This window comes from Lampris incognitus, chromosome 9, assembly GCF_029633865.1.
Source record: "Lampris incognitus isolate fLamInc1 chromosome 9, fLamInc1.hap2, whole genome shotgun sequence".
Classification (NCBI taxonomy): Eukaryota; Metazoa; Chordata; class Actinopteri; order Lampriformes; family Lampridae; genus Lampris; species Lampris incognitus.
This window is the reverse complement of record NC_079219.1, coordinates 10,073,133-10,094,695: the sequence shown is the minus strand read 5'-3', so window position 1 is coordinate 10,094,695 and position 21,563 is coordinate 10,073,133. Positions and strand designations below refer to the sequence as shown.

Below are 21,563 nucleotides of genomic sequence, written 5' to 3'. Positions count from 1 at the left end.
ACTTGCTGGACATGTCCAATCTGGCCTGGAAACGCCTTGTGATCCCCCAGGAGGAGCTGGAGGGTGTTGCTGGGGAGAGGGACGTCCGGAGTGCCCTACTTAATTTGCTGCCACTGCGACCCGACCCCGGAGAAGCGGCTTAAGATGAATGATGAATGACTGATGAATGGAGATTTTCTTTCCTTTTAGGTGCTCAGATTGAGACAGGTTGAGCACATTTCACATGCACACACCATAGCAGCAATAACTCAAAAGACTGGACTTCAGTCATTCAGAGCTCTTATGGCAGTACATGCTTAAACACATCTTCCAGTTTCAAAAACAAACAAAAAAATCCGGCTTTGCAGTTTTTTATTGTATTTGTATTCTACTTGAGGAAATTAAATCCTTGTGGCAATAGGCTGCCACTACCTGGGTTCCCCGGCACACAGAGACATGGGAACTGATTGTAAATGAGGGCACAACAGCCCATTTCTTAAAACAATGTTTAAAAACACCAGAGTTTAAACCATATAAAAAAACCATAAAAACAAACGTTCATTAAAAGCCCTTTCAGTCGGGAGAGAGCTCTGGCCTCATTTGGGGTGTGGAACAAAGTTATCGGTCCTGCCTTAATTAGACCAACTCAGCACTGCTGGTCACGACCCCACTCTGCCACAATCCTTTTTCCCACCAGATAAACCAGTATCAGGCAGCAGGTCTCGGCATAGAGAGGAAAAAGTCTGGTCGGGTGATTAGAAAGCCTGAACTTCGACCCAAAATTTTAATCTCGAAACCAATCAGTGTGGCCGAGTGAGTCTTATTACACACTGTTGTCGATATGCTTCATTGATTTCCAGAGTATTTCTCTTTATTTGTGAAATGTAATATACTGACTATATGTAAAAATCAGTGTGGCTGGCTTATCAGAACTACAGGATTTCCTCACATTTATGAAGACAACTTGCTGAAAGGCGAGACTGTGGTCAGGTCCCAATGACCTGCCGTAGAAGACTGTGGTTGTACTGGTCAGCTCCCAGTGGCCAGCACTAGGACTGTGATTGTACTGGTCAGCTCCCAGTACAGATGATCTGTGGTGATCCAGTCACTGTGGAATCCCCAGACCAGTCAGCCAGATGCTGACCAGCAGCAGTCATACCAACATCTACCCTGCCTCTGCCAAATGATGGAAGCTAAGCAGGTATGGGCTTGGGTAGTACTTGGATGGGAGACCTCTTGGGAAAACGGAGTTGCTGCTGGAAATGGTGTTGGTGGGCCAGTAGGGGGCAGTCTTCCCCCTGGTCTTAGGAAAAAAAAATCCCAATGCCCGCAGTGATGGGCACACTGCTGTAGGAGATGCCGTCCTTCGGATGAGACGTTAAACCGAGGTCCTGACTCACTGTGGTCATTAAAGAGCCCATGGCACTTATCACAAAGAGTAGGGGGTCCCCCGATGTCCTGGCAAAATTCCCAACCTGGCTCTCTCCATCTGGCTACCTAATGATCCCTCCATGTATTTGGCTCACAATGATTCCTCCCTCTCCACCTCAAGCTGATGTGTGGTGAGCGTTTAGGTGCAAAATGGCTGCTGTGCATCACCCAGGTGGGTGATGTACATTTGGTGGTGGTTGCAGTGAGTTACCCCCTTCAATGTGAAGCACTTTGGGTGTCTAGAAAAGCGCTATATAAATGTAATGATTTATTTATTTATTTATTTTATTATTGTTATTATTATGCTCAGTACCCCCCCCCCCACACACACACACACACCTGTTTTGAGTTTACATTTTCTCATTTAGCAGACACTTTCAAAGTCAAAAGTCAAAGTATCTTTATTGTTCCTTGCAGGGAAATTAGTTTGCAGCCAGTATACAAACTCTCACATAAAGACAAAATATGCAAACACCAAGACGGAATTGACAACAGGACATAGTGGGCAAGGAGAACTAAAGTAGATCAAATATCAAATATAAAAAATTTAAAATATACAGATCAAGGAAACTAGTGAACTGCAGACAACAGATGAATACCATCTACTATTGTGTACAAGATGTAGAGTAATGGGGAGAGGCAACAGCCCTGAGGGGAACCAGTTGAAGAGCACAGCTAATTGGAAAAGCAGCCATTAACCCTCACACACTGGGACCTATCAGTCAAGAAGTCCAGTATCCGGCCAACTAGATTAAGATCCAGTCTGAAAAGATGAATTAGCTTCTCTGCTAACAGATGTGGCTGGATTGTATTAAAGGCTGAGGAGAAATCTATAAACAACAGCCTGGCATGAGCATTTGTCCCCTCAAGATGGCGGTACAGAAAATGTAAAAGCGTTATCATGGCATCTTGAACACCCCTATCGGGCCTGTATGCAAATTGCAGTGGATCAAGGGATTTCTCCACCTGCGATAAAACCTCGTTTTTAATGAGCTTCTCAAATATCTTCATGATTAGAGAAGTCAACGCTACTGGTCTATAGTCATTTAATGTCACAGGGGTTCTAGCCTTGGCAGCTGGTACAATTGTGGAATGTTTCCATAATTTAGGGACCCTCTGTTGCTGAGTGTGAAAATAGTGTGAAATATTCCACACAACTGTTCAGCACAGGTTTTAAGAACCTGGCCACAGATATTATCAGATCCAGGGCTTTTGCTAGACTTGGTGACTTTGAAGTGTTTTTCCACAGTTTTGAGGTCAACAGTCCAAGCTGGGGGAGCTGTTGTTTAACTCATCAGCCAACTGTTTATCTGAATTAAAACCAGCCAGAGCAATGTTCCTGTTGCCTTTTTCTTTACACCAAGTCATAGATTTCATACCATTCCAGGCTACCCTTAAATTGTTACTACGCATCTCAGCTTCTATTTTATCTCTGTGCCTGAGTTTAGCCTTTTTGATTTCTGACCTGATCTCTTTCTTTGTTTCCTCAACTACATGTACAGTTGAAGCACCCCTGCGGGGCGAGAGAGGAGTCAGTATTCCAGACCTTCGCCTGCCTTACGTGTACTTTCTCTCTCCTTAACACAGTCTTATATACAGGCAGAAGATGCACCGTATTTTGATCGGAAGATCCGAGAGTGGGGCCCGACTCAGACTTGTGCGCTCCCTTTGTAGAACCATAACAGAGGTCCAGAGTTTTATTGTGAGGCGTAGGACAACTGACATACTGATAAAAGCTGTTCAATGTTTTCTTCAAGTTACAGTGGTTAAAGTCTCCCAGTATAATATTGGGGGCATCCAGAGAGATGGATTGAAGTGACTGTACCACTTTGATGATGGTGTCCACCACAACTTCCGCGTTGGCCTTGGGATGAATGTACACAACGGTGACAAACACCTGGGGGAATTCCCTCGGGAGGTAAAAGGGTCTTACCGACAGACAGGAGCTCAGTATCTGGCAAACACAGCCGCTCCTGTACAGTAAAATTGTTGCACCATCTGCGATTGATATAGAGGCACACACCCCCTTCGTGACATTTCTATGTTACCGCATTATCCCGGTCCAGCCTTATGGGAGCGCCAAAGCCATTTATATCCAGTGAGGCGTCAGAATCATTCTCCGGGAGCCGTGTTTCCGTAAATGCTAAGAGACAAGCATCGCTGTATTCACGTAGATGTCTGGTATTCCTCAATGACTGAACGTTGGCCAGGATCACGGAGGGCAGGGGAACGTGACTGTTTTGCAGTTGCTTAGGTAACCACCGGCGCACACCGCCTCTGTTCCCTCGCTTCCTGGTATAGGCCACTTTCTTAAAGTCATTCTTAAAGTCATTATTTGTGGACGTGGGATTACTAGATATAATCTGATTTATGTCAGAGATCTGTGAGGAAAGTGTTGAATCCAGGGTCTGGTGATTCCATCGCCGAGTTAAGAGAAACTCCTGCGAGTACTGGGTTCTTTGAGGGTGTATGTGGCCCAAGGTGAAATTCGTAAATAATGCCAGAAGCAGGAAAAATACACTCTCCACCTCCGAACTGACCCAGAAAAAATATATGAGACTTGATAACAAGCTAAGAAAAAACTATCCGACTTAGGACAAGACAGCATATAAACAACAACAAAAGAAGGAAATAATCTCCCACACGGAAAACTAGCTGCTGGTGCCGGACTGAGCAAGTGCCAAGTGATTTACAAGACAGTCAGCAATACAAATATATGCAGGCGTTTACCTAGACACATCATAGAGCATCGAATAGTATGCATCAAGTGCACAAGTACACAATCTCTGGTGGTGACACAAGTAATAGGGGATTCAAATGACAAATTAGTTCAACAAAACCCACTAATCAGTATAACACGGATGCTTAGATAATGTTTGGATTGACAGTCCAAATCTGATAGTTTTCTGTATGTGGTTTCAATGTGATTGCTTTTCTGTAGTTTGCATGGCAAAAGTCCACATGGAATCTGATTTTCAAATTAGGTTCTAACCCCAGTCCATATGTAGTTTCCTGTCCGATTGAAAGATGTTTCTCTGTTTAATTGCTTGAATTGGACAGCAACCGTCTCTTCCCACACCTTCATGCCACTCACAGCACCTCCGAGGGAGAGCGTGATGGTACGCTATACAAGAAAGAAAAAAAAACGTGGAACATATACGTAATCATGGAGGAGAGCCTGGAGAAAAGCCTTTCATGGTCAAATGCAGAAATAACATGTCTGATTTTTCTCTGTGTGTGTGTGTGTGTGTGTGTGTGTGTGTGTGTGGTGTCTTGGTGCGGGACAAATTTGAAGGCACATGCAGAAATAAAACTATTCATGAAATTCACAGCTTCATATCTTAACCAGTCATCGGTTCTCAGATGCATCCATATCACTTGCTGCACAGGGACGTCAGCAGCGCACACTTACATTGTCACTATAGCAACACATGTAGAGACACCGACCAATGACTACAGCTGCTTGAATACACACGTCCAATTGGATCACTTCCACATAACAGTGGACAGTCAGAAGATCAGATTGGAAAAAACAAAGCAAGTTTGTCTGCTGTCTGAACGGTGCCTTAGAAACCATCAATGGATTAATGTCCCAGATGGCAAAATTGCTGTGGCCCGGACCCGTCCCACACTGACACTTTCATCCGGCCCACATGCTGGGTGGAATGATGGCACTTGGGCGGTCTGCTCCTGTTTGCCAGATCTGGGCCAGAACCAAGCCATAGCAATGCCGCATGTGTCACATATATTTGCCAAAGGTGGCCCATATTTGTTTTGTGATATTTGGGCCATATTCACCATTTACCACACGGGCCACTTCAGGGTCACATCCAGATTACATGTTGCTGAGAGCACCGCGTCTTTGCCAGAAAAGGCCCACATTTGATTTGGCATGTTTGGGCCATATTTGCTATTATACATGTGGGCCACTTCAGGCTCACATCCATTTTGTCAGGGCCATAAGAAGGCCATCAGTGCCACATCATTGCCTGAAGTGGCCCACATCCGGATGCTATCTGGGGTAGACCTGGAAAAAGTAACTTTCTTGAATGAAGTAACTGGGTTTGTATCTCTGATGGAAGACAGGAGTTCACTCCACCATTTTGGGTCCAGGTCAGACAGAAGTCTGGACCTAGAGCCCAGCCCTTTAGAACTGGACATACACAGTAGACTATATATCATCATCTTCGGCGGTCACTCGGGGTCGAGTATGACCATCCTTCTGGGTCCTCAGGTGGGCGTAGAGGTCGATCCTGGAGGCGCATAATGGGAGGACGCCTGCACGTGACAGCTTTTTATGTGAAGAGGCTGATGTGCCTGCGGCCACCACATGGTCTTTGGCAGGGGGTGGCCAGAGTCCAATGGCATGGAGAACCGAGACGATTGGGGACCACCCTCTGTTACAGCCTTCATCCGCCTTCACTGCCATTGTGACCTGGAGACATCTTCCACCAGTTCCGCCGTTGAGGTCTTTATTGGATTGTGCTTCGTCTGAAACCTCTCCCTTGACCAATCCGCCTTGGGTGACCCTACCAGGAGCCAAGCTCCGGACGGCATAGCTCCTGGGATCATTGGTACATACATGCAAGCTTCTCCATCATGACAAGGTGGCGATCCAGGAGAAGAGACTATACATAATACACATAAGACAGTAGACTATACATATTACTACACAGACAGTAGACTATACATATCACTACGTAGAGACAGTAACCTTCCAGAGAGAGAGTTAAGAAGGTGAACAGGAGTTTACAGTGGGCTATACATATGCAAGAAAGGAGAGACCTGAGTATGCCTTCACAGGTTGAACTCAACACATGCGGCATTTTATATGTGCGCTGTGATTATGTTATGACATTATCTTAGATGTGGCTTTAACAGCATACTCGAACGACAGCTCATTAAATCGGCTGCTCTTCACAGCTTCATATCAAGACATTCCTTGTGTGTGTGTGTGTGATTTAATACCATTGTTCTATTCATTTGAGTGAAGTGTCTCCTGTTGTCTGATTGTTTCATAAGATGAGAGCTCGTTCGTCTGTAATTCACTTTAATGAGGGAAAGAAGGAACCAGGAACCCCCCAATAGACCCTCCTCTACTGCTTTCTAGTCCCACCAGCCCGATTCTCTCTCTGTCTCTTTCTCACTCTCTCTTGCTTTCACACTCACACTCACACACTCGCGCGCGTGCAGCTGGTCTTAATATCCCTCTTAAGATAATTGGCTGGAGGTACATCCACTTGACACCCGCTGACCTTAAGGAGAAGAATGAGAAGAAACAATCCAAATTAGTTTCTCGCTCTCTCGCTCTCTCAGTTCAGATCAAGTTTGTATATATCCATTGCACTGAAAGGTTAAACTTGCTTTCTCACATGAAAGTGATGACTGCAGCCAACTAATTTTGGCCAACAGAATTAGGGCCGTTTTCAAGGCAACGTTTTCAACATAAAACGGCAAAGTATTGTTGCGTTTTGGCCGTTCGTTCACTGAACAACGGCGTTTTGGGGGGCCTCAAACCGCAAACCTCTGAAACCGGGTTCCAGAGCGAAATCTTTACGTCGCCGTGTAAACTAGCAAAACTGAGCTCTGTGAACACGGTGACGTCACGGCTCCACTTCGCACATTCGTATTACGTTTTCAGTCAAATAGCCATGCGCGAGTAAGAAGACAACGTTTACAATGGCGGATTAGCGAGCTGTGTTTGCGCTGTTATCTCTGCTAAGTTTATTAACGCTCCGCCAGCAAAGCGTAGACTTGCTGCACCGTTGCTGTGATCAGCGGAGACGCGTTATTTACATGCGCCAAATTCTCAGTCCACCTACACGTACTTATATCTGTTTTCGAGCGTACACTTGCCGTCGTCTGATTACTCACCGCTCTGAGAAGAAAGCGTCTATGCGCATGCGCACGCTGTTATTGGGGGGTCCACCGGAAGAGCCCTCTGCTACAAGGTTTCATCCGCCCACTACTGGCCTGACATGCATACTACTTTTTTTAAAACACAACTCAGTAACTTTTAGCAAGACCGTTGTCGTGTAAACGTGATGTTAGTCTATGCTACAAAGTCATAATACTCTAGTATTCTCCTTTCCGACCTGTTCTCCCCGAAATATGACCCTACCCAGGAGAAATGTTGTCCTTTAAAACTGAGCATGCATCTATTTAAAATATTCTCTATTCAGGGGTCAGTTTATGGTACAATAGATTAAATGTCTTTCTATGATATGACTCATAGATTCGTTTCCTCCTTGGTGACGAGGGAAGAGAATAACTTTATAGCAAAACCAATTAAACAATTTTGGACACAGAGATGAACAACAAGTAGAGATTTTAAGATATTAATTCTGTAATGGTTTTATTTACCAACAGAACAACAACAGGACATTTACATTTCCCTTAGACTCAATTCAAGATGCCTCTCTAAAACAGTGGTTCTCAATCAGGTCCTCAGATACCACTAGCACAGCTGCTTTTCTACCCTACCATGTCATTCATTATATTTGTATTTTGTTCCAGGTCTAAAAGCTCCCCGGTTGGAGGCTGGAATAACTGGAAAAAAACGGGTGAATGTAATGAATTACCTGGTAAAATAGAAAACCAGCTGTAGTGGTGGTATCTGAGGACCTGGTTGAGAACCACAGCTCTAAACGATCTCAGCACCAGACGCTCATTGTTCCTCTGATGAAGAAATTGAAAAGATGGGTCTTCTTAAAAATGAGGAGCTGAAACAACTTTAATGGAGAATAGAATAGAATATTAGAATAGAATAGAATATTCTTTATTAGTTATTTTGTACATACATACAAATGAAATTCACTATCTGCATTTAACCCATCCTAGCTGTGTAGCTAGGAGAAGTGGGCAGCCGCCGTGCAGCGCCCGGGGAGCTCTGGCGTCTGGATCTGAGGAGCACACAGGGGGGCTTTCTCTCTCCCCTGTTTGCACTTGTACAATGCTTTTTATCACAGTGGAACTCGTGGGTTGTCATTACAGTACAAAATGTGGTGTTGTTGTTCTGCTTTTTCTGCTTTGATAGTTGGCTGTAGAGAAAAACATGATAGTGAGGCTTTGATGACGTCCCAGCAGGAGACATCCCTCCCAGGAAACATTCAGTGGCTCTGCTTGTCTCCTGTAACCCCCCCCCCCCACACACACACACACACACATTCTCTCTCACACAGACATGCACAACACACACAACACACACACACCACACACCACACAAAACCTTTCTCTCTCACACATAGACATGCACAATTCACCTCCCACAAACACACTTTCTCGCTGACACACACACACACGTTTCTCTCTCACACATAGACAAGTGCAATACACCCCTCGCACACACACTTACTCTCTCTCTCTCTCTCTCTCTCTCTCTCTCACACACACACACTCACTTTTTCTCTGACACATGCATACACACACACAAAGCCTTTCTCTCACACATAGACATGCACAATACACCCCCCCCACACACTTTCTCTCTCTCTCTCTCACACACACACACACACACACACACACACACACACACACACACACACACTCACTTTCTCTCTGACACATGCACATGCACAACACACACTTTCTCTCCTCTCTGACACATATACGCACACGCATACACAAAACCTTTCTCACACATAGACATGCACAATACACCCCCCCACACACTTTCTCTCTCTCTCACACACACACACACACACACACACACACACACACACACTCACTTTCTCTCTGACACATGCACATGCACAACACACACTTTCTCTCCTCTCTGACACATATACGCACACGCATACACAAAACCTTTCTCACGCATAGACATGCACAATACACCCCCCCCCCACACACACACACACTTTCTCTCTCTCTCACACACACACACACACACACACAGATACAGAAAATCAGACATGTTATTTCTGCATTTGACCAGGAAAGGCTTTTCTGCAGGCTTTCTTTTTCTCTTTTCTTTTTCTTGTATAGCGTACCATCACGCTTTCCTGCGGTGATGCTGTGAGTGATGTGGAGGTGTGGGAAGAGACGGTTGCAATTCGATCTGAGCAATTAAACAGAGAAGCATCTAGACAATTTGAATCGGGCAGGAAACCACATACAGATGTGGTTAGAAATTAATTTGAAAATCAGATTCCATGTGGGTTTTGCCACACAAAGTATAGAAAAGCATGAGAGGCGTGATTGAAAATCCCATATTGAGGAAATCCTCAATTTTCATGCAACCTCTGCAAATACAGTATGGCAACTGAGCCATGTGCATGCATAGCTTTAGCTGGATCCTTAAGGTCTCTCTGACGGCTATTATTAACACCCATATCAGAAGAAGGGACACATACACACATGGTGCCCCCCCCACTCACACACACACACACACACACACACACACTCTCCTATGCTGTCTGCACTGCTGGTTCATTACATCCACCTGTTGTTTCAAGTCTAAAACTTCTTGTTAACTTAGTTTTACCAAACTAATTTGCCTGTGGAGAAGAAGTCAAATTACCTCATACTTTAGACTTGACTTGTAACTCAACTTTGACTTTAACACCAATGACTCAAAACTTGGCGGCACGGTGGTGCAGTGGTTAGCGCGGTCGCCTCACAGCAAGAAGGTCCTGGGTTTGAGCCCTGGGGTTGTCCAACTCTGGGGGGGGTCGTCCTTTGTGTGGAGTTTGCATGTTCTCCCTGTGTCTGCATGGGTTTCCGCCGGGGGCTCTGGTTTCCTCTCACGGTCCAAAGACATGTAGGTCAGGTGAATCGGCCATACTAAATTGTCCCTAGGTGTGAATGTGTGTGTCGGCCCTGTGGTGGTCTGGCGGCCTGTCCAGGGTGTCTCCCTGCCTACTGCCCAATGGCTGCTGGGATAGGCTCCAGCATCCCCTTGACCCTGAGAGCAGGATAAGTGGTTTGGATAATGGATGGACTCAAAACCTAACTTGGACTTGAATGTTTTGGCTTGAAAGACTTTATACCTTTTCCAAGTGCAAAGTTAAAATGCTTTTGATAAGTGTGCAGCCAATCAAATATTCATCTCCATAATTACAGATCCATTTTGAATAAATCCTCAATAAATAAATTTTTTTAAAGTGCATTTATAATTTGCGTAAATTTAGTCTATTAACTATTACTCTGTTGTTAAAATTTTGAAATGGAATTAAAGCAGATAAAGAGCACATAATGGCTTGTTTAAGTCTTGAAACTCAAAGTTCAGGACTATGGACTTGACTTGGGACTTGTCTGTTTTGACTTGGGACTTGAGTGCCGAGACTTGGTCCCATCTCTGCCAAATTTCTCTGTCCTTTGTAACCAGCTCTCCAGGCTCAAATACTAAAATGCAGCAAAGTCTGACATAGAGAATTTCTACGATTCTAGATTTAGTTTGTTGTTGGTATTTTTTGGGATTTAATTGTATTTGTTTATATTTGAGTGTCTCCCGAATCCCGATACTGAATGTGCACATGTTTGTTTGTTCAGTCTCTGTATTTGCGACTGGATAATTTTTGAGCAATTTATCAAGAGTTTGACAGTCTTTGTCAAACCACCACCTCTTGTTTCATTTGTTTTTTGTGCATATTGCATTTTCATATCTGTTCATCTGAAGATGTTGTTGTTTTGAATCCTTTGACCATTGCTCCCTGATATTCTTCTCTCTGTCTGTCTGTCTGTCTGTCTGTCTGTCTGTCTGTCTGTCTGTCTGTCTGTCTGTCTGTCTAACTACATGTTAACCTCCATCATCAACTTCTCTCTGTCCACTGGTACTGTTCCCCCTTCCCTGCAAGTTGCCATAATTAGACCAACTCTGAAAAAAGCTGGTCTAGACTCTAATGACCAAAACAACTACTGGCCTATTTCCAATTTACCATTCATCTCCAAAATTCTTGACAGGGTAGTTAATCTCAACTCCAGATCTACCTTGATAACACAGAAACAGCCCTGGTTAAGATTACCAACAACCTCCTTCGTGGAGCTGATTCTGGTCTACTCTATCCTCATCCTCCTTGATGTCACCGCAGCCTTTCATACTATACCCCATCAGCTCCTCATGGATCGTCTGGCTAGCATTGGAGCTGGGGGCACCATGTATCAGTGGTTTGCTTCCCTGCAGACAGGACACATTTTGTACAGATTTAGAATTACTGGTCAAAAAGCTTCATAGTTCATCATTGAGTTCCACAGGGTTCAGTGTTGGGGCCACTCCTATTTATTATTTACCTCCTCCTGCTTGACACCGCTTTGGGTGTCTAGAAAAGCGCTATATAAATGTAATTATTATTATTATTTCTTTCACGTTTCCTGTTTTATATCCTGTAGAGCCAGGCCCAAACTATGGACCTGAGGACCTATAGGGCAGATGTCACTTGATTGACAGTACTCATCGTAATATGTGGGCTGTTCTGAGTAGGGCGATCTTCTGGACTGCACTGATGTTGATGTTTCCTGGGATACAGTTGGTGAACTTTTCCATTCCCTTCTTCATGAGTCCTAGAGCTCCGATGACCACTGGTGTTGTTTCGGTCCTCATTCCCCACATCCTGTTGATTTCAATCTCCAGGTCTTTGTACTTGGTCAGCTTCTCTGTAACTTTCACTGAGTTGTTTTTTTTTCCGGATGGTATTGCCATGTCAATGAGCATACACCTCATTTGCTTACTGTCCTTGATAACGATTTCGGGCTTGTTGGCTTTTATCTCTTTGTCAGTGTGGATGGGCATATCCCAGAGGATGGTGACATCATTGTTTTCAGTGACCGTTTTTGGCTGATGTTCGTACCACGTCTCAGTCGTCTTGATCTTGTAACTCATGCAGATCTTCCAGTGCAGGTGTGCTGCTGCCTTGTTGTGCCTGTACATGCACTCGGTCTTTGCCAGGGCTGGGCAGCCTGAGACAGTGTGGTCAATGGTTTCTTCGTGCATTCCACAGATTCTGCATTTTGGGTCTTTTCCATCTTTTTTTTTTTAAATTTATTTCTGATTTTTCCCTTTTTTTTCCCAATTTAGTGGCCAATTGATCCCTATTTTAATTCAAACACCCACCCTCGTATTGCATGCATTCGCCAACTGCATCTCTCCGGCCGGCAGTCTCGAAGGAAAGCGCCTCCCCACTTTCGTGACAAGGCGAATCCAAGCCGAACCACTGTTTTTCCGACACACACAGAGACGCATTCACATGACGAACACAAGCCGACTCCGCCCCCCTCCCGAAGACAGCGTTGCCAATGATTGCTGCTACATCGAGTCCGGCCATAGTCGGATCTGACGAGACCGGGGCGCGAACCCCAGTCCCCAGTGGGCAACTGCATCGACCCCAAGCCGATGCTTAGACCGCTACGCCACCGCGGACCCAGGTCTTTTCCATCTTTGATGATGCAATGATGATAGGATCTGGTGGCCAGGCTCTGGTCTTGTGCGGCGATTATCAGGCCCTCCATCTCTGCTCTCAGCCAGGTGCTCCTCAGCCACTGGTGTGTCTTTTGTTGGTCGACGTCTGCATCTTTCATTCTTTTTGGGCACTTCCCGTGCATTGCTTTGTCCTCCCAGGTTTTTTGCAGTTGCCGCTGGCCATGGTGTTTTGCCTTCTGCTTCACTCATTTGGCATAGATGGTAGTTGCCTCATTTTCTGTTGGTGGGGTTTCTGGGACATCACACTCTTTCTTGAATTGCGCAACTCCTTTATTGATTGAGTAGATCTGATGTTTTACTCTTCAGAGGAGTGGGTCATCTGTTTTTGTCAGGTGTACATCCAGCCTTATAGTGGTAGTCTTGAAGGTCAGTTCGGGTTGGACTAGGCCTCGTCCTCCTGAAGCTCTTGGTAGGTACAGCCTGTCGACATCTGCTTTCGGGTGGTGCATCTTCTCCATGGTCAGCATCTTTCTTGTCTTGATGTCGTTCAGTTTCCAATTGATGATGTTGAAGCTGTACGTCACTACAGGTATCGCTAGGGTGTTGATAGCTTCAATTCTGTTAGCTGCATTGAGTTCGCTCTTCAGTACCAGACGCACTCTCCTGTGGTACCTGTGGTACTCTTTGCGGAGCTTCTCCTTCATGGTTGAGTGTTGTATGCCATCTCCTTCATTCACTCCTAGGTACTTGTATGTGCTATCTTTGTCTAGCTCTTTGATTACAGTGTCAGTGTCAAGGTCTAAGTCTGCAGTCTTGGTAAGTGTTCCTTTCTTGAAAGTGGCTTTGGCATACTTGTCGATTCAAAATTCCATCTTGATGTCATCACTGAAGGTCTTGACGATGGTGAGTAAACCCTTCTGCTGATTGTCATCCTTGCTAAACATCTTGAGGTCGTCAATGCAGAACAGGTGGGTCAGTTTGCCATTCTGTGATTTGTACCCATAGCTGCTGTTGTTCAGTAGATTGCTGAGTGGTGCTAGTGCAAGGCAAAAGAGCAGTGGTGATAGTGAGTCCCCTTGGAAGATTCCGCTTCTGATGTTGATCAGTCTCGATGTTAATGACCCCTCTGCATGATGGAGATTCAGGGTGGTCTTCCAGGTCTTCATGCTCTCCGTGATGAATTTGACAGTTGTTGGGCAGACTCTGTAGATCTTGAGGCTCTTCTCTATCCAGGAGTGTGGCATGCTGTCAAATGCCTTCCTGTAGTCCAATCCATGCTGTTGAGAAGTTCTTTTTCTTCGATTTGACTTCTTGCAATATGGCTTTATTGATAAGTAGCTGGTCCTTGCATCCACAGCTTTCTTACATCCCTTCTGTTCTGCTGGTAACAAGTTGTTTTTGTCGAGGAAGCTATAGGTCCTCTCTGTAATGATGGAGGTGATGATCTTGTACATTGTTGGTAGGCAGGTGATGGGTCTGTAATTCTTTGGGTTCTGTGCCTCCTCTGTCTTCGGGAGCAGGTACGTGGTTCCCCATGTGAGCCATTTGGGACATTTCTTTGGATTCTTGATGATATCATTGTAAGCCCATGCGAGGTTTTCATGGATGCTGGGCAGGTTCTTGATCCAGAAGTTGGCAATTCTGTCTATCCCTGGTGCCTTTCAGTTGTTGGTCTTGTTGATGGCAGCAGTGGTCTCAGTGGTGTTGATGTCTGACCATTCTTGGTGCTGTATATGTTTGTATTGATCCTGTTATTGCTGGATCCATGTAGCTCCCTCATTGTGTCTTTTGTTGTTCTCCCAGATCTACTCCAGAACTCCTCGACTTCTTTGATTGTAGGTGGTTCGTTGACGTCTATCTTCTTCTTGCTCAGCTCACAATAGAATTTTTTGGCATCTTCTTTGAAGATCTTGTTTTGCCAAAAGAACTTGCTCCTCTTGTCGTATCTCCTCAATCTCTGTGCCTTTGCTTAAATCTGTTGTTTTAGCATCTCTTTGACTATTGGTATATCAGTCTTCTGTTTGATGTTGAGCTTTCATTCCAGTTGTTTCCTTTTTCTCTCTTTGATGTTGGAGTTTTTCTCGACTTCACTCAGGAGTGATAGTTGTCACCACAGTTTCCTAATCTCCTTCTCAATTTTCTCCTTCCGAACTGGTTGTTTTCTCTTCTGTTTCTGTTGTTGTCTTGGTCTTTTTCCTACTGTGTCTGCTATGGCTGAAGTGGCCGCATATATGAGCTGGTTGATTTCTGTTAGGTTCAACGGTCTTGTCATCTCGCCCTTGATGTTTTGGATGGCTTCGTTGGCAAGTCTGATGGCTTCTTTGGAGTGGTGGTCTTTCTTGATCTTTGGGATTATTAGTCGTTCTTCGATAGGAATTTCTTTTAGGGTTTCCCATCTCTGCCGGATACTTACTGTCATCTCTGCTTCTTTCTCGTTGTATTTTTCTGGACTGCCTCTGCTTGGTGTTGTACTTCTGAGGGGTCCGTGATGGTGGTTTCTGCTTGTTCTTCTTCCTCTTCACCAGTTGTTGCTGTCTCATCTGGTTTGTTGATATTTAGCTCCTCGTTGCTCGTGTTGGGGATGCTCTCTCTGATCTTCTCTCATATGTTTTCGAGTTCCAGGTCTGTTAGTCTTTGGTTTTTAATGATGTCGCGCCTCACATTGGAGCGTTTGTTGGCATCCAGAGTCAATCTGTCCGTGGGGTGTTTTTCTCGCCCGATGTTGTAGGCAGCTTTGGACGTTGACGTTACTGTTGGTTTTAGTGAAGCAGTGTAGAAGGCTTCCTTGATATCTTTATACTCTTCCCTAAACCATTTCTGTCTTGTTCTTTTTGTTGGATTTTTAGTTGTTGTACATAGAAGGCCACTGTGAGGAGTGTCCGCTCTGTGGTGTTCCTCTAGTATTTGGTGGGTAGAGTTTGTTCCAGTAGCAGACTATCGATCCCAGCCTGGTTCCTCGCTGGGGATCACGGTCCTTGTTGACCCGCGTGACGACTAATGCGGTATGGTGATTTAGTTAGTCGTAATTGCATCATTGTGTTTAATTGTCAGAGCCCCTTTGGCTGCCTGTATTGCTGGCTTGCCATACTTGCGTTGCCCGGTCCGTGCCACATGGAGGAGGAGTTGAACTTCTACGGACCTTATTATTATTATTATTATTATTATTGTTATTATTATTATTATTATTAAACAAATTTCCTTTAACTTTCATGCCTTAATACAATATAATAACCGGGCACATTCCTTGGGCCTAGGGTTAGAATGAGGTAGAAGTCTATTTGATGGATAGTGTCTTTTTTAAGATATGAGATGTTCCAAGTAGTGCAATCTTCTGTAGCTCTTGTATTTTGATGTTACCCGGGATCCATTGGGTGTATTTCTCCATCCCTTTTTTTACAAGCCCCAGGGCTCCTATCACTACTGGTATTGTTGTAGTTTTCATTCCCCACATTCGTTCAATCTTGATTTCAAGGTCTTTATATTTTGACAGTTTTCATTATTATTATTATTATTATTACTATTATTATTATTATTATTATTGACAACTTCTTCTGGCACTATGGTATTTATTTTTACTTTCATGCTGATGATACACAGATTTATGTGTTCACTACTCTCCCTTCCTTTATCCTCACTGCTTGTCTCCGTGATTTACAGATATGGATGACAAACAATTAATAATAGCACATTTTATTTGTGGGCACCTTTCAAAGCACTCAAGGATGCCTTACAGAACACAGTAAAAACAAGCAGCACTGTATCAGACAGCATAAAATCAAAATAAAATAATATGAAATTCAACAGTAGTAATGAGCTACTCCTCATTGGCTCTAAATCTCCACTCTCAAAAACATTTGCTCACTACCCGTTGCTGAACCCACCATATCTGTCTCCACACAGGTTAAGAGCCTTGGTGTTATCCTCAATAGTACACTTTCTTTTTCCAATCTTTTTTGGTCACATTACGCATTGACTACTGCAATGCGATCCTGACAGGCATCCCCAACAAACTTATTCAATGACTTAAACCCATCCAGAATTTAGTGGCACACATTATTACACGTTCAAAGTCCACTGAACATGTCACTCCCCTGCCGATTCAATTACACTGGCTCCCTGTGTCACAACGGATTAACTTTATTTATTTTATTTTTTTTATTAAAATTCAAAGCTCTTCATAATCTATCACCTGCTTATCTCACAGACCTCCTTCAGACTTACACTCCCTCTCACTCCCTGCGGTCTTCTATTGGCACCACCAGCCATCAACCCCAGCATTATGGGTGCCAGGGCTTTCTCCTGTGCTGCACCCAAACTCTGGAACTCCATCCCCCGTCACATCCGCTTACTGGACTCCATTACAGTATTCAAAACTGCTGTTAAAACCAATCTTTTTAAACTAGCTTACTCACTTGAACTGCGTTAACTGCATCTCTGATTTAACTCCTTGCTGGGCTACGTTTTGTTGCTTATTGCATGTTTTATTTTTTATTGTACTGATGTTTTATTACTGCTTTGTTGTTTATTGTATCTGTTATTACTGATCATATAGGATGTAAGGTGACCTTGAGTGTCATGAAAGGGGCCATTACATAAAATGATTATTATTTAATGGCACAGTTTTTCTTTATATTTATCTATCTATCTATCTTGGACTACAGCAGAGGGGGGTAGTGAATATGCTGGTTGTGGTTTATGAATAATTCATAGAGATTCAGATTCTCTCTGATCCCCTTAAGTCCATGTCACACACACGCACACACACACACACACACACACACACACACACACACACACACACACACACACACACACACACACACACAAATACAGATTCAGATTCTTTCTGATCCTCTTAAGTCCCTGTCACACGCGTGTGTGTGTGTGTGTGTGTGTGTGTGTGTGTGTGTGTGTGTGTGTGTGTGTGTGTGTGTGTGTGTGTGTGTTGGTTCTCTTTGGTGTCTGTTGTAGGAACTGAACCAGTGATCTCTCAGTAACAAGTCAGTCTCTTTAACCACGAGAACACACACACAGAAACACACACACACACACACACACACACACACACACACACACACACACACACACACACACACACACACACACTAACAACAGACCCACCAACCCATGGGGGGAAGACGTGTGTCTTTGCTGACAGAAACCTGGGGAGTCTTTCTGCTCCATAGACTGAACCCAGAAACCCTCCTTTCACCCTGTCAATGTGTGAGACACCACAACACACACACACACACACACACACACACACACACACACACACACACACACACACACACACACACACACACACACACACACACACACACACACACACACACACCCCAATATTTCATAGGCTAAACGTTGCACAGAGAAGACTGTTTCCACATCTTTAAATCAATATTTCATGAGTTCCATCAAAGTTCTCCCTGGTTTATTCAGGTGTATCCATCACACAGAGTCCACTCCTCTTCCTCCTCCTCCTGCTGCTCCTCCTCTCTCTTCCTTGTCTCTGTTCTTCCTCCTCCTTAGCGGTCACAGTACCAGCCCAGTTGACAGTGTCTTCTGGTGTCCCAGTAAACTGGTCTTGGCGAGCGATACAGCAGGATGAGATGAATAAAGGGCTCATGGGAGGTCTGTGGATTGGAACGAGGCCCAGATGAACCAACTGACATCTGTGTGGGTTGAAACTCAGCCTCGGCCCCTGCAGGAATTAGCTCTGTGGCGACCCCTGAAAAACAGGGGGAAAGCTGGAAGAAGAAGAAGACAAAGAAGAAGTTTTTTTGAAGAAGAAGAAGCATAGATCCACGAGAAGAAGCAGAAGCAGAAGAAGAAGCAGAAGAAGTCGTCAACAGTCAAGGCTTTTATTTGTTCTTGAATAATTTCAAATCATTTATGTAAGCGACGTTCAATCAACATGTGAAGAACATGTACAGATGTCTTCTTTTTGAAACATGCATGTCATGAAAACAGGACAGTCCTTTTTTAATCTAAGGTTGGTGTTGTGCCTTGGTAATTGGCACTGTTGACTCGCACCGAGATGCTTGGATTTCAGTCCATCTGTCTGGAGTTTACAAGTTCTCCTAGTGCTTGTGTGGGTTTCCTTCCACAGTCCAGTAATGTGTGTTAGATGAACTGGAATCTCTAAATTGTCCATAGTTATGAATAGTGTATGAGTGACTGTGTGTGTGTGTGTGTGTGTGTGTGTGTGTGTGTGTGTGTGTGTGTGTGTGTGTGTGTGTGTGTGTGTGTGTGTGTCCTGTGATGGACTGGTGACCTGGGGCCTCGTGTGTCAGTCGTTACTATGGGCAAATTTGTTCTTACACACCCATGGGATTTTTTAGCCCTGACGTTTGTCTCAGAGAACAGTGTAGAACCTGGGTAACCCCTGAAGTTAGACACCGATTGGCTAACACTGATGTCTTTGCAGGCCTGGGAGATTGCCCGTTGCAAGAGATAGGCGATCGATGTTAGGAGGAAGGAATTACAAATAACCATCATGCTTTGCTACTGACTGTCAGACAAACTTGAGGGCTAAAAAATTCCGTGGGTGTGTAAGAATAAATTTGCCCTTAGTGACAATTGATACGTGAGGCCCCTGGTGTCTCCCTGCCTTCCACTGGACGCATGCTGGAAGAGACTCCAGGCCCCCGTTACTCTGAATTGGACAAAGCCGGTATAAAGGAAGGCTGGATAATTGGCTGTTAAAGAGTCATATGCAGAACTTCAGTTCTCGGTAAGGCTCAGCTTCAGAATAGCCCCCCCTGGAGCTGAGGGGATTTATTGCCTGACCGAAGGGCACCTCAGCAGGATGGAGGATTTGAAGGCGCCATCTCTCTGCTCAGTTCACCTGTCTGTCATCCTCACATCCCCTTGCTGCTGACACTCAGTTCAGCAGCAGAATAAGCTGCAGGTCTGGACTCAGGAACAGAACGAGTAACCGACAGGAAGGAGGCCAAAGGTCAGATTTGAGTTCCTGCGCAGGATGATTTTGTTTGCCATGTATCCAAATCTATACTTTTTCCCTTTTCTTTGCTGAATGAACCGGCTGATAGAAAAATAAATAAGTCCAAGCTTACCACTTGAATATCAAGGAAAAAAAAAAACCTTGAAAATGTTATTTGTCCTCGGGGTTCAATTGAGTTGTGAAAGCAGGACTAAAATATGAATGAAATGAAATCGAAAGAAAGAAAATTCATACATTTTTCAGGACATGTAAAACAGGCTTGTCACAAAGTGTTCTTTAGAGGAAAAAATCCATTTAACGAAAGAAAAATGAAAAATAAATTCCTTCTTGATCTTCCCCTCCCCTATTTTCCCCTCTCTTCCCCGCAGTGTTTAGTCTGGGACTGGGACTCCAATGGAAAGCATGATTTCATCGGTGAATTCGAGGCAACGTTTAAGGAAATGAGAGGAGCGATGGATGGAAGACAGGTAAAGTGTTTTCCTTTGACTTGATATACTTCAGTGATCCCCTGTAGGGAGATTACACTCTGCATTTAACCCATCCTGGCTGTGTAGCTAGGAGCCGTGGGCAGCCGCCGTGCAGCGCCCAGGGACCAACTCCACTTTGTCTTGCCATGCCTTGCTCAGGGGCACAGATAGGTGTATTAACGCTAACATGCATGTCTTTTTGATGGTGGGGGAAACTGGAGCGCCCGGAGAAAACCCACCGCAGACACGGGAAGAACATGCAAACTCCACACAGAGGACGACCTGGGATGACCCCCAAGTTTGGACAGCCCCGGGGTTCGAACCCAGAACTTTCTTGCAGTGAAGCGACAGCACTAACCACTGCGCCACCGTGCCGCCTAATATTTTAATATAATTTGTATGTACTTTGTATGTACTGTGTGTGTGTGTGTGTGTGTGTATGCAACTTCGAGTTTTTGTGTGGTTTAACCACCAGTACCTGTTGCTCTGAAGACCCATAATCCCAGCCTTTTCAGTCTGAAATTCTTTTTCTCTCAAATTATCCTACTGTGGCATGTACATCATCCTCATCATCATCAGGTCGAGTATGCTCGGATGAATCATACTCATCTTTCGATAGCTTGTTTAGTAAGATGAGTCTTACTAAAACACGTCCATGTTTCCCTACAACTATGGACGTGAGCAGTATCAGATTCGACTGAGTTGGTGACCCTGACCATTGACCACAAAAAGGTTCTTCCGCTCAGCATCGTGTGAGTTTCACCATTGGTCATTGATTGGCTCTTCCGCTGAAATATCACATCCACTACGCTGCATCCCTGTAGCTTTGTTATTTAACCCATAAATGGGGTAACCTTGACTCATTATCGGAGTGTGTCTACATGCCAGTGGGCCATGATAATGAGTCTACGGGGGGTTACTCTTTCGGGGGTTTCTGATTGGGGTTGCCCCACCTTTTGGGGGGGGGGGGTCAGCCTTTGGTTAAAAAGCCATATCCCACAAGTTAGCAGTGTACCGGTTACTTTATAGGGCGCCAGTGACTCGCCCATAGTCAGAGCCCCGTTAGTGAAAACAGTCTGAACCTCGAGACGGTGGGGCTGATGTGTCTGGGAGAAGCTTTATTTTGCACTAGGCGGCTTGTGTGTTTTTGACACACACCACACCACGCCACACCAGACCGTGGCATGTACGAACAGAGAACGTTCGATCCACATAACATTATTTCACTGTGCATCTTGTATCAAGAGGTAATTTAACCTGTTTGCAATCATGAATGTTTATTCCACTCCAAACTTTCAAAAGAAACCAAGGTTGGTTTTTTTTTTGCAAGGATATAAATTTTATTCACCCTGCCTGAGAATCCTTG

General features: G+C 44.5%; 1 protein-coding gene across 1 annotated transcript in view; it reads left to right on the top strand.

Moving 5' to 3' along the window:
* Positions 1 to 21,563, top strand: part of cpne4a (copine IVa) — a 134,730-nt gene that overhangs the window by 66,661 nt on the left and 46,506 nt on the right. Inside the window, exon 7 of the mRNA XM_056285616.1 lies at positions 20,099 to 20,197. Within this exon, the coding sequence (XP_056141591.1) occupies positions 20,099 to 20,197 (99 nt within the window). The remainder of the gene's footprint in view (positions 1 to 20,098; positions 20,198 to 21,563) is intronic.